This window comes from Podarcis erhardii, assembly GCF_964252035.2.
Source record: "Podarcis erhardii genome assembly, chromosome: 2".
In the NCBI taxonomy this organism is placed as follows: Eukaryota; Metazoa; Chordata; class Lepidosauria; order Squamata; family Lacertidae; genus Podarcis; species Podarcis erhardii.
This window is the reverse complement of record NC_138498.1, coordinates 67,591,826-67,605,179: the sequence shown is the minus strand read 5'-3', so window position 1 is coordinate 67,605,179 and position 13,354 is coordinate 67,591,826. Positions and strand designations below refer to the sequence as shown.

At 42.4% G+C, this 13,354-nt stretch overlaps 1 protein-coding gene across 1 annotated transcript in view; it reads left to right on the top strand.

Annotated features, from left to right (window-relative positions):
• The first annotated feature begins 9,485 nt into the window (after positions 1 to 9,485).
• CLINT1 (clathrin interactor 1) overlaps positions 9,486 to 13,354 on the top strand; it is a 69,896-nt gene continuing 66,027 nt past the window's right edge. The window contains exon 1 of the mRNA XM_081851522.1: positions 9,486 to 9,781. Coding sequence (XP_081707648.1) covers positions 9,741 to 9,781 — 41 coding nt within the window. The 5' untranslated portion in view covers positions 9,486 to 9,740. The remainder of the gene's footprint in view (positions 9,782 to 13,354) is intronic.

Here is a 13,354-nt window from a genome sequence, read left to right as displayed (position 1 = left end):
ACTCTGAACTCCTCTGGCAAGCACCTAAATAAACTATTTAACTCAAGCTCAAACAACGTATCATACAGAATTCAATTATTCTTTCCCCTGGTGTATTAAAAAAACCAACAACTGAATCAGCCTGGGCAAGCTGAAACCTGAAGCAGAGGAGGGGTGTGTGGAATGAAGCAACTTAAAACCTTTCTTCTTCAACTCAAAATCCTTCCCAAGCCATTTTTTATTTTTATTTTCTGTGACTGAAAGATATGAGTTCTCTATATCTTCCCCATTGCCTTCCTCTAAAATATGAAAAAAGCAGCCTGGGGAGTGTAATTTAATAACTGCAGAAGAAAGAGTTGCCAACTTCTTCTGTCCCAAATGCTGCCTGCCCCAGGACGATCCATGCTTTAAAGAAAATAAATAGAGGAAAGGATCACAGGAAAGCAATGTAATCTGAAGTTTCAGATTTGGCTGTAAGCCAGGGGTAGGCAATTTAAGGCCCAGGGGCCAGATACGGCCCAATTGCCTTCTAAATCCGGCCCGCGGATGGTCCAGGAATCAGCGTGTTTTTACATGAGTAGAATGTGTGCTTTTATTTAAAATGCATCTCTGGGTTATTTGCAGGGCATAGGAATTTGTTCATTTCCCCCCAAAAAAATATAGTCCAGCCCCCCACAAGGTCTGAGGGACAGTGGACCGGCCCACGGCTGAAAAAGGTTGCTGACCCCTGTAAGCCAATACCCACTTCTATGGAAGTATGTCATCGAACGCAGTGGGCTCTACTCCTGAATAGACATGTCAAGGACCACAACATTAATCCCTTAAAATCAACTAGCTGGTATAAACATGCACCACCACCAACAAAAATCTGAGTTTTCCTATGCAATTTATGTAAACGGTGGCTGAAAGGCTTAGTCAGGATTACAACAAGGTAGACTTGAGGGATTCCTTTAAATGACATTTGAATGATATGTTGTGCTTCAGCACAGCTCCAAATGGCTCAGCACTTCTGATGGATTCACTGAGGTTTTGCGGGGAAGTACATGTCAATGACAGCAAGCCCTCAGTGTTAAAAGCCAAATAGCTTTTGAAAGATCTGATTGCCAAATGCTTCTCTTTTTATTGGCTGGGTGCTAAATCCCATGGATGGCTTCACTGGATGTACAACCATAAGTGAGTTCTGTCCCAGGGGTGAGGTCCATTTGGTGACTTAAGTGCAGTCTCTTGTCATGATGGATTTTTCCACAAATGTACGTTTTTCAAGTTTGCATGTCTTTTGTCAATACCTCAGCTCTCTGAGGGACAGGACATCAACTTCCTACACTCTTATGACTGACTGTTACTAAAAACCCGTCTGCAGTGGCTCTCTGAAGCCCGTTTGATGGGGAAAGGTTTCTGACAACTCCTGCCTCTCTAGAGTTCATACCTTGCTGATCCTCTTCTTATTTTATTCCTTCTTCTCGATAACAAAACCTTTCATTCCAGGTAGCACCATTTATCATCACTTCCCCCGCCCCCTCCCAATGCCCCAGTGTACCAAAAGAGATGTGCAGCAAATAGGTTCCCCATCAGAAAACTCTGGCAAACCAAGTAGTTTAAGAGATTAACATTTTTCCCTCGAGGTCTCAAATCTTGGAGGCGGAAGGCTTGCATTAACTCCATGCCAGCATGAGAAGTAACAAAACCCATTCTGTTTGAGGGGGCCAGGGAATTAAGCCTATTACAAAATCGTCGGGACTGCTGCTGGCTTATGAGCAGAAAGGCCGTGACATTTCTTCAGTTGGTATGATTTTTTGTTGTATATGTCTTCTGGCAAGGCAAACCTTGCAATTATGCTAGACAAAAAAGGCTAGGCTTAGCATCATTTTGCTCCATTAAAACAAAAACACTCTGGAACGAAGGCAGCGGGCTGCAGGAGTCCAACTACGAAGGCATTTTAAGTAGATCCATCAGCATAAAATCAATTGCATTAAAACATACACTCTCACCAGTTTTCTTCAGGCAGTAATTCACTCAAATTATGTAGTTCTCCATCACTCCAGAACCTTAAATATTCAAAGCACCTTGCCCTGGGTATTCAGATAATATTCAGATAATCAGAACTCCATAACATTGGCAGTATTAATGACTTTAACATTGCCATGCCATGCTTGCCCTTTAATACATGTTTTGGACAAAAAGGGAACGAGTGTTTCTGTCGGGCATTTCACACTGGAATAATGTGTCGTTGTTGTTGTTTAGTCATTTAGTTGTGTCCGACTCTTCGTGACCCCATGGACCAGAGCACACCAGGCACTCCTGTCTTCCACTGCCTCCCGCAGTTTGGTGAAACTCATGCTAGTGTTAGTCCCATGTATTAGCAATATGGAAATCTAGTCAGGTATGGCTGTGCAGATTCTGAATCCGTATAGATTTAGTAATGGGTGGGTGAGAGCCAATAAACCTGAATCCTGACAAGAGGGAGGCCATATGGGGGTAAGTGGTTCCTCTGTCCAGGAATTAGGTGTACATTCTGCTCTGGGTAGGATTCACTTGAAGGAACGGGTATGTAGCCAGGGACTACTCCTAGATCCAGCATCAATGAAAAGGAACAAGGTTTTCCAGCTTCAGATGGTATGCCAGCTATGACCATACCCGGATAGGCATAGCCTTGTCACAGTGGTCCATGCTCTAGTCCATGCCCTGTCTAATGCACTAAAATGATTGGGATCATTTTAGTGCATTAGACAGGGAGCTGCCCTTGAAGGCAACTCCTGCAGAATGCTGCTGCCAGAATTTTGACAGGAGCAGCCAGAAGAGATCAATATTACATCAACTCCCAAACACTAATGGCTACCTATTTGCTTCTGAGACCAATTCAAGGTACAACTTGGGACCAATATATCTGATAATCTTCCTTTCCCTATATTAGTATGCCTGTACTGTATGATTGGCATTCCACTTCGTATCCACTTTTAGGGGAAGCTCATTCAGTGTTAACATGGAATAAAGCCTTCTTTGTAGCAGAGCACTGTTTGTGGAATACCCCCCTGCTACAGGTATGTGTGAAGGGGGTTTGCCTCCTGTTTTGCAGGGGGTTGCAGCAGTTGTGGTCCCTTCGAACTCAATACAGTCATACCTTGAAAGTCAAACAGAATCTGTTCCAGAAGTCCATTTGACTTCAAAAATGTTCGCCTTCCAAAGCGCGGCTTCTGATTTGCTGCAAGAAGTTCCTGCAGCCAATTGGGAGCTGTGGAAGCCCCATTGGACATTTGATTTCCAAAAGAACATTTGAAAACTGGAACACTCGCTTCCGGTTTTTGATTGTTCGGGAGCCTGAACATTTGACTCCCAAGGCATTCGGGAACCGAAGTATGACTGTAATTCTATGATTCTAAGGGACTGTTTTAGCCTTCTCCTGTTTAATTGCTTTTGATTGCCTTTGTTTGCATGTGTTTACATGTGTTTTAAGAACTAGTTTTGTTTGTTAACATTTATTTTATGTTGTTTCCTGTCCTGGTATCAGTACAGGTGAAGGCCAAATTATAGATTTTATAAATAAATAAATGCCAGCTATTTGAAGATGCTGCTTGAAATGTCAGTATGGTACTGACTGAAAAACCTAAAGTGAGTCTGGTTGAATATAGATGACCATTTACCTCATGAGTAATGTATCACTGTAATGTAACCAGTTAGTAAGCTAGTCTCCACAATGTCCTGCCAAGCAGCTCAGAGAATTTTACCACATGTGTTATCGTGCACTATAGCAGGAAGGTGGTAGAAGTAAGGAAATGGCAAAAAAAATCTTCATAATTTGGCAAGATGTTACAGGGGCTCAAAACAGATGCACATTCCCCACGAAACAACTTACCACAGTGATTCTCCTGTTGAATTCTAATATAGGTACCACATATAACATATGGTATGCACATTTAACACAATGGGGCTTCCTTCTTAGTAGACATAAGCATGGTTTCACTGCTCTATACAAACCACATTATTTTAATGTAGCACTGCCCAAAAAAAGCAGGCATGCAAATCTGGTGACTCGGTTAAATTTTTCAGTCTGAAAATAAACTGGTGGTTTAATTCACGCTTTTAAATGAAACCTCAGTTTGACCTTAGCTATGAAACTACTAGTGACCTTTCTTTTGCTTCTCATCAGTCCCTCCTTTGCTTTTAAATAATAATATTGACTTGAACTTGTTTGCGGTTGGTGTTAATAGGGTCAAATCAATTTAAGTGCAACACTTAATATATTCCATAAGCAGATATTTTACCAGTGCATTGAACTGTCATAGTAAGCTGTAACACCCCCCCCCCCACACTTATACGCATTTCCTTATTTAAAAAGAACTATACTCTTTTCTTAGAATAAGGTATTATTTCTTTTCATGATACAACATTCCAACACAACTTGCACTGCTATTAGTTAAGATGTCAATTCAGTTTCACACCAGTCAAGTCTTATTCCATTGGTTCCAGATAAGCTATTTATGCCTTTGAAAGGCTTCTTACATCATGCAGAAATTATACATATACTCATGCATACTACATAGACTTGACAGAAGGATGCTGCCTGGATGATCATCAATCGCATAGCATTAAGTCTCATGAAGGAACTTGCCTCTCCCCCTTTTTTGCTGCGTTGCATGACTGACAACACACACTCTTCACCTTCCTTTGTCCCATTACTGCACCCATGCACAGTAACTAGTCTTAAATATACTTACACCGTGAGTATGGCTGCTTTTCAGTTTCAGCTCTTTTTTCTTACAGTTTCTAGAAAATTTCTCTAACGCACAGACAGAGATAATTTCCACCCTTCTGTAACCATTTCAGTGTTAATGTTAGTATTTATTTTAATCACAGAACAGCACACAGTAGGTCGTTTTGTTGGGCAAACGGAAATGCTTGAGCCAATGGAATGACTGGAAGAGTGTGATGTTGAATATGACCCTTTTATATTTACAAAATGATCACCTGTTGTCAACCACAGAGTGTCAACAACCAGTGCTGAGTGTGGTATAATTGCATTTGTTACCAAAGGCATGTTCAATACCATTCCAAAAAATGTACAGTGGTACCTCGGGTTACATACGCTTCAGGTTACATACACTTCAGGTTACAGACTCTGCTAACCCAGAAATAGTGCTTCAGGTTAAGAACTTTGCTTCAGGATGAGAACAGAAATCGGGCTCCGGCGGCACGGCAGCAGCAGGGGGCCCCATTAGCTAAAGTGGTGCTTCAGGTTAAGAACAGTTTCAGGTTAAGAACAGACCTCTGGAACGAATTAAGTATTTAACCCGAGGTACCACTGTATTTAAAAATGGTCCCCTAGATCCCAGTCTTCTAATCGGGTCCCTACCATGCACTCCTCTGCAAATTTTCACTGATCAATTCCCCTCTGATAGGGCCTTTACTCATGCAACGCTCTCTCAACTTTAGTTACCATGACGCAAGAGCCAAAGGCTGCATTCTAGAAATGTTCTCCTCTAAAATCCAGTCCCTTGCATCTTGTTTTTTAAAAGTTGGCTTTTTAAAATATTGTTGCTTATTTCTGTTTTTGGTATTTATTTCTTTATTTTATTTAGTGCATTTGTACTCCATTCTTCAGGCAAAAGGGCTCCCAGAGCAGTTTATACAGTCCAAACAAATCAGTCCCTCCAACATGCTTGCCTTCCACACAAAAAATGACACAAAAGGCAAAAGGGGCAGGGAGGGAAGTAAACAATAGTAATAGTGAACAAATAGGTCACTTCCTTCCCCCTACCTTCAACCCCCCCCAAAGGAAAATACTTCTGGCCCTAGTTGCATATGATTTAAGTTCAGGGTTGTTTGTAGGTCTGTAACAGAATACTATCTCTCTTAATCTGTGTCTGTGTTTTTTTTATAGTTGTTGCTGTGGTGATGTATGTGTTCTATACAACTATGCTATACATACACACCAAAGAACCCAGACACAGAAGTGGAGGCAAGGCTGAACCGGGAAGCAAACAAGGAAGTGATATGCAGTTGTATCACTTACATAATCTGAAGCCTGAGTTACTTACTGTAGGGCATGGGATCCAGGAGCTTATTCCAAATGTTTGTATTGCTATATTTCCTTAATCACCTGTAATGATGAGGTTAGGATCTACACGCAACACACTTTTTAGAGAATGCCTCCTCTCCCTCCATGCCTCATTGCAAACTCTAAGATTGACCAAAGGTGCCTTCTTTGAAACACTATCCTTAAACCACATCTGGACAGCTCCCATCTAGTTATGGGGTTCCTTTTCAGTCAAAGGCTGAGCATTTGGGGGGGGGAGTTGAGATACTATCTGTTTTTGCTGACTTGAATATTAGGGTTAAATCAGCAGAAATGTGCAGTTTGGGCTGCATTCTAATTGATTTTATTTTATTCTGTTTTATAAGGTACAATGCAGTTTTTCATCATTACTAACCCAGTCGTTACCTTCCAAGGTACCTAGTAAAACCTATCCAAACTTCTTTCCCACCACACCCATCCTTAATTATTTTAAAGAACGGTGAGAGCTTCGGAGACCAGATACGCAAGCCAAGACCTGAACATTCAGTGATGTTGCAATATATTCCTTAGCCTTCAGTGTGCTCAGTATGAGTGTCAGGAGGGCTGTTATGTGGGATGAAGTAGTTAAGGCACATCATGATCAGCAATTATCATGAATGAAACAGAGCATGAGGGGGAGGGGGAAATCTCAAAATCAACTCTATGAACACACGCTTATGCAACTCTAGCAGGTGAAATCCCATACATTAAACCGGGAAATATACAAAGAGATCCAGTTTTCATGATGACTCCCTGGTTTTCATGATGACTCCCTGGTTCTCCTTTGAAAAAGTTTGAGGAATAATATGAGGCATAAAAAGATGAAGTCATGTTTGGATGAGAAACTTAGGTAGAGAAAGGATTTATGAGTATGAACTCTGCACTGTTCATTATATCATAAGAGAGTAGTTATAAAAACTGCTTAGTACTCCTGAATAGCTGTGTAATAGCTGAAGACAAATCATGCAATGTGTTGTTGTCAAGTAGGATGAGCCAATATTCTCTTGAAATAGTTTTAATGCCTGAGTCCCCATAGCCTTCCCTTCCATTTGTCTGCGATTTCATGAGAAGAAAAGGAGGTTGTGCATGTACAGCATATATGATCCTGACAATGCCCAGGTTTTAATCTCTGGTTTTCTTCTGGAACTCGCTTATTTAGATTTTCTTGAAACCGTTTCTTGAATAGCCTAGTGCCTTTTGAAGTTCAGCAAATCCATACAGTTCCTTTCTCCCTTCCACCCATCTCTAACATGTGCCAACATCAATTTCACCCTCTTCTTCCTCCTCCTCCTTGCATTGCTTGAACCAATCAATGTTAAGCTTTAGCTTTAAGGACCAGGATTCTGATTTGTGGTTATCTTTGTGACCATCACGTTTCTCATCTGATAGTCAAGACAAGGGGAAATGTTTAAACGACTCCCAAAATAAAGTCACAGTTCACCAAAGTTATGGAAGTGCAATTTAAATGTTGACAGAAAGAGACTACAGAAGGAATGGAGGAGGACAACCCCCCCCCCTTTTATATCAAGTTTTATTTACCTACCTCTATTTCCCCTGAATTGCTCCCAGTTCACATCTGGTGTGAAATGAAATAATAGATGCTAACCCTATGTACTTTGAAAAGGAATAAATAGTTGCTCTGAATCCCATAAATATTTGTATTCTCAGTTTAACACTGATTAGTTGGGGGCATTCTGAAACTTGACTCATCTGGCATTATTGAAATCCAACATGAGAAGTGTGAATCCTTTGGGAACAAAGATAGTTTCAGTGTTACAAACTAGCTGTATTAGTGCCATTGTAAATACCAACACAGCTCTCTAATATATGCATTGCAGCTGTGAACATCATTTCCTTGATAGCGTTATGACTACCTCAAGTAGATTTTCACATTCTTCTTTTTTCTTGGTATCAATCCAGACAAAATGATGAAGAACAGGGAAAGGCCAACTGAAATAGCTTAGAGAAATAGTGAAAACACAATAAATGAAACGTTTTAGGCTGATACTCTGCTTACTAAAATAAAAAAAAAATTAAGCTGAAAATTTCCTATAAAAGGCACAAATAGGGAACCTCTTCAAATATGTTCCCTGAAGTGCCATCAGTCTTTAAATACAACTTCAGAAACGTGCCTGTCACATCTCCATTGCCAAAGATATGGGAGGTGACTGGTTGCTGAAGTGATTACATTTCATATAATGTTTTGAACCTTCTCTAGCTCAATCTTTAGTAGAGATCCTCACTCACAAAAAACACCCTACCTGGCTTGGCCAATTTATAAGCAGGTTATCTGCTTATATAGAATCAGCAATATATGGACTGCATACATGGTACCATTTCCCAGCTATGGATGGTTTGTGAGCACCTGCAATGATGAGAGAAATAATCCCCATGCACCACAACTATTACACATGCAGCACATAACTAAACTATGGAACTCATTCCCAGAGGAGCCAGTGATGGCCACCAGCTTGGAGGGCTGCAAAAGAGGGTTAGAAATGGAGGATAAGGCTATACATGGCTACTATCCATGATGGTTATACTCTGCCTCCAGTTGGAGGTGGCAATGCTTCTGAATATCAGTTGCTGGAAAGCAGTGAAAGACAGAGTGGTCTTGTGCTCCCATCCTATTGCAAGTTTCCTGCAGGTATCTGGATGCCCACTGTTTGAGAACAGAATGCTGGACTCAGTATGCCACTGGCCTGATCCAGCTCTTCTTACATTTGTTGGACAACTCCTGGTTTTTCTAGATTGTCATCATTGTGGTTGCTGCAGTTTTATGCCTCAATAGAGACAATACAGTGGTACCTCGAGTTACATACACTTCAGGTTACATATGCTTCAGGTTACAGACTCCGCTAACCCAGAAATAGTGCTTCAGGTTAAGAACTTTGCTTCAGGATGAGAACAGAAATCGTGCTTCGGCGGCGCGGCAGCAGCAGGAGGCCCCATTAGCTAAAGTGGTGCTTCAGGTTAAGAACAGTTTCAGGTTAAGTACGGACCTCCAGAACGAATTAAGTACTTAACCCGAGGTACTACTGTACATGAGTTTTTAGAATTAAGGTTCTAGCTAGCATGACTGCAGCAGAGAACTTCACATAATTAACTATTCTTATTCTTATTATTAAAGATTATTCTCCTTTTTTCTCGCACTGGTTTGTACAGGACAAACACTGGCCTAAAGAAGCTCAACTTCTTCTCTGCAGAAGCCTCCTCCACCGTTTCTTCTCCTCTTCCAAAAAATCCAACTGAAGTCTAGAGCAAGATCCCAAAAAGAAACAACTTCAATTCCCAGCAAGCCATGCGGAGGGGATCGCCCTCTATCTACTACATCTCCCAGCATGCTGCGCGGCGGAATCCCTCTGCGCGCCCCCCCCCGCCTCTCTCTCAACGAGGCCCGGCGTTCCCGTCCGCCTTTCGACCGGACTTCTTGTCCCAGCAGGCCTTGCGGCCCAGCGCTGCCGGTTTCCGGGGGGCAGGACCGATCGCTTCTCTCTCTCTCTCTCGCCGTCTCTGTGCCGTTGGCGAAGCTGAGGTGGTGCTGCGAGGCGAGACGGGCCTGGCGCTGCCGCGGCGGAGAAGCAGCTAGCCGGACTCCTGGCGGAGGAGGCGGAGGAGGAGGAGACCGGGGACGCGCTAGTAGGGGCCTAGGCCGGGAGGGGAAGCTCTCCGCGCCGCCACCACGACGACGACGACGACGACGACGGCCAAGATGCTCAATATGTGGAAAGTCCGGGAGCTGGTGGACAAGGCGTGAGTATTATGGGGTGTCGGGGGGGGGGGGAGAACATCTGTGTGTCTTGTCTGGCTGCCCCTCAGCCCGCGCGCCCCCACTCTTACTAAACTCTTACTAAACTCTTACTACGCCCTTACTCCTCGATCGCGTCCCGTTGATCCAGTTCCCTTCCCATTATCCTCCGTCTGCCCAGCCACGTTTTCTGTAACGTCCACCTTTGCTCCCACCCCGAATTAGGGTCTCGCCGGCTAGCCCTCCTGCCCATCCTCCCCGACCCCGGTCCTACTCAGGATCCCTCCCGTGCTGCCCCCTGCGCCTGCTCTCCCCTCCTCCTCGCCCTCTTTTGCAGTTTGTCGTTCTCGCCGAAACTTCTTACGTTTCACTTGGCTGCAACTGATACATGTACCTGCCCGTGCTCACGACCTGGTCTTTCCCTTCCAGTGGGATTTCGACCTCTTTGTAGCTGACTCTCCCCACAAGAGTGATCTTTTTGCTGCTTCTTGGAGATCTTGGCCCTTTGACTCCCCATCGAACTTAACGTCTCTACTAGGGCCCATATGCTTTCGGTTTTTCCTTTTCCTTCGGAGGATCTCTTTCTTCCTTTCCCAGCACCACACTCTTAAGCTGTAATACTTGCAGATCTTATCTGTGAACAACTCATATTCAACCTTCGGTGGAAGCGCATGACTGTCAGAGCCTGCCCTTGCTGATTTGGAGCAACCTCTGAACTTCCATTGGCATTTAGAAGAGTGGCAGTGCCTATTCCCATTTTTAGAAATAGCTAGGCTATCTAAACTATTCTACTCCCCCCACCCCCTCACCAAGTCTTAGTGAAGTGGTGGAGGAAAAGGAACTTCATGCAGGAAGTAAAAACTTGGTATTTCAGCTAGGGTAGGGTTGGTGGGGCGGGGGGTTACTACATGTACCAGGTACCATTTTGAGACCATGGCATTCCTTTAAATTAACTTGTTTCAAGCACAACAGCCATAGTAAGTCTCAAAACTGCCAGTAAAAAAATGTGGGATGGGCAGTCACATAATATTTTGCACCACCCTTGCTTGTGGGCAGGGAGCAACAAACATGCTAACTCCGCCTAAAAGTGCAGCTCTTGTGTAATGCTTCTCAAAACATGATATTGTTAATGTAATTCTCAAGAACGCTCACTTTCAGGAATTGTATTTTAATCAATGTTAGAAAGGGCAAAAGAAGTATGCCTTGAATTCTTCCTGCTATCAGCACCTTGCACTACTTTGTGAAACACCCAGCGGAAACTTCTGTAGAGTCAGAAGCAAAGCATACTTTTAGAGACCTCTGTGAAGAGAACATTTGCTAAATAAACTTCCATATATGTAATGACACTTTGTGAACTTTTGGTGGTTACAGTGTTCATTGTGAATGTTGATATTTAAAGAGACTATATACAGTGTTTTAATCCATCAAAATATGTTGGTGCTTTAATAATTGTGATTTACAGATACTTCTCTGCAGTGAAAACATTACAAGACAGTTGCTGTGTTATCTATCACAAGAGAGAGAAGCCTTGGTTTCATAGTAATTGAGCAGAGGAATGTGTGAAACAGAGCATTTACCGTTTCTGTACACACAGTTACATTGATAGTGGGTTACTGTGAGTGTTTTCAAATTTAATAATTTACTTTGACATCTCTTAGGTAATATTGGATAATGTATATCACAGGTTTGATTTCTGTTCCTGTCTTAGTTTGTATTTACAGGTTTGCAAATATGTTGTAACTGAAGGTATGATGCTGTTGTCTGCTCTTGGCATATAGCAGCGTTGCAGTACCTATAGCTGTCCAGATGTAGTTGGACTCCAACTCCCATCAGCCTCTGCCACTAGACAACGACTAGAGTTTATGGGATCTGGAATCCAGCAACATTTGGAGGGCTAAGTTCCTCATCCTACCTATAATAGGAATGCTGAATCACAGTTAGGGAAAAGAATTGCCCCTCCAAAAATAACACTCTGAAATCCAAGACACAATGCGTACCAGTGTGCCGGAAGCTTCATAAAAAAAGTTTTCAGAAGACATGTGATTGGGATTTGGGTCACTTTTCAGAAAGCAGTGCCTGTAACACTGTTTAAGATAGCTCAGAATGGCTCTTTGCTGTTGTATAAAAAGAACCCTATGCTAACTTCAGGGCAGAATGTAGGTAACATTTATTCAATGAATAACGTCAGTTCTAAGTGAAGACAACAGTGCTTTCATGTACATCAATCTTGGCTTTAAAAGGCTTGCTTATTTTTAGACCTACTCTGACCTTGAAACCACACAGAGCATCTGACGTACATTACTGGATTCTTCGATAAGTTCACAGAAACCATGAAGCTGAAAATATATTGATTGAGAAATGATCTCAGTATACCCATTATCCTCCCATGTGTTTAATATTTGTTGCAAAGTTCGATATCTGAATTGACACTGTCTGTTACATATTTCGCAACAACTGGGCTTAACTGATGGTGTAGTCACTGTGTCATTCTCAGCCTCCCCAAGTGCACCAGCCCCCCAAAAGTAGGTTGTTTTCATACACCAGCAAATGGACCCAGATTATTTCCCTGCCCCCCGGCACTGCAATTTGCAGCTTGCTTGTCTGTCTTGAGACCCAACAGATCCTTGGTTTTCCCAGCTCTGCCCCCTTCCCACCCTTGAAAGCTGTTTTAGAGCTTTATGCTGGCTACTGCTGGTGTGGATACTGCCCGCTTGGACTTTCAGTGAGCAGAGCAGGGACCACTTTAGATACATCCACCTCATCTAAACTTTCTCCAGTGTGATAGATTAGAGACTTGGGATTGCTGATTCCAGTTTCCTTTGGCTCTCTTGCATTATCAGCATTATTTATCAAGACGTTGGTTCACATACTCTTGTGCTCAGCTCTATACAAATGCCTAACAAAAACTTCCTACCCCAACTAGCTTGCAGGTTATGGCAGTTAGTTAAGTGTTTGTCAATTGTTGTCCCCACCAGGAGCCCCTATATTTGTTTATAGGATATATCCCTCCTTTTAATATAAATTATCTTAAAGTGGCTTATGCAGATTATCATAAAAACAATAAAATTCCATATCAAAATTAAATGCCAGTAAAGGCAACAAACAGAGCACATAAAAAAACCTAATAAAGGGATCTTAAATATAATCAAAAACATGGCAGAACAGGGCAGTCTGTCTGCTGTCTAAAAAGATAACTGACCACCAGGCAAATATGCTGAGAAGAAGGTTCTACAATATGGCTGCCTTCACAGAAAAAACAACCCATCACTGGTTGCTACCCGCCTAAACTCTGAAGATGGGATACCTGCTGAAGGATCTCATTGTAATTTTCTCATTTCATGGGCCAGCTTGCATGGGAGTTGGCAATGTTTCATGTAAAGATGATTTAAGAAAGGGGCAAAAACTTCTGTTTGTGTGCTTGTTGCTTATTTTCCCCCTCTGTTTTTAGGCTTAAGGGAATGCTTTTATCTTCTCATTCCCCTCTGCTTGGCATAATTCCTGTATGAATTCTGACTAAAAGTTGCTACTGTTGATATATCTTAATTCCTTGAGGCTGCAATCCTGTTCATACATCCCTG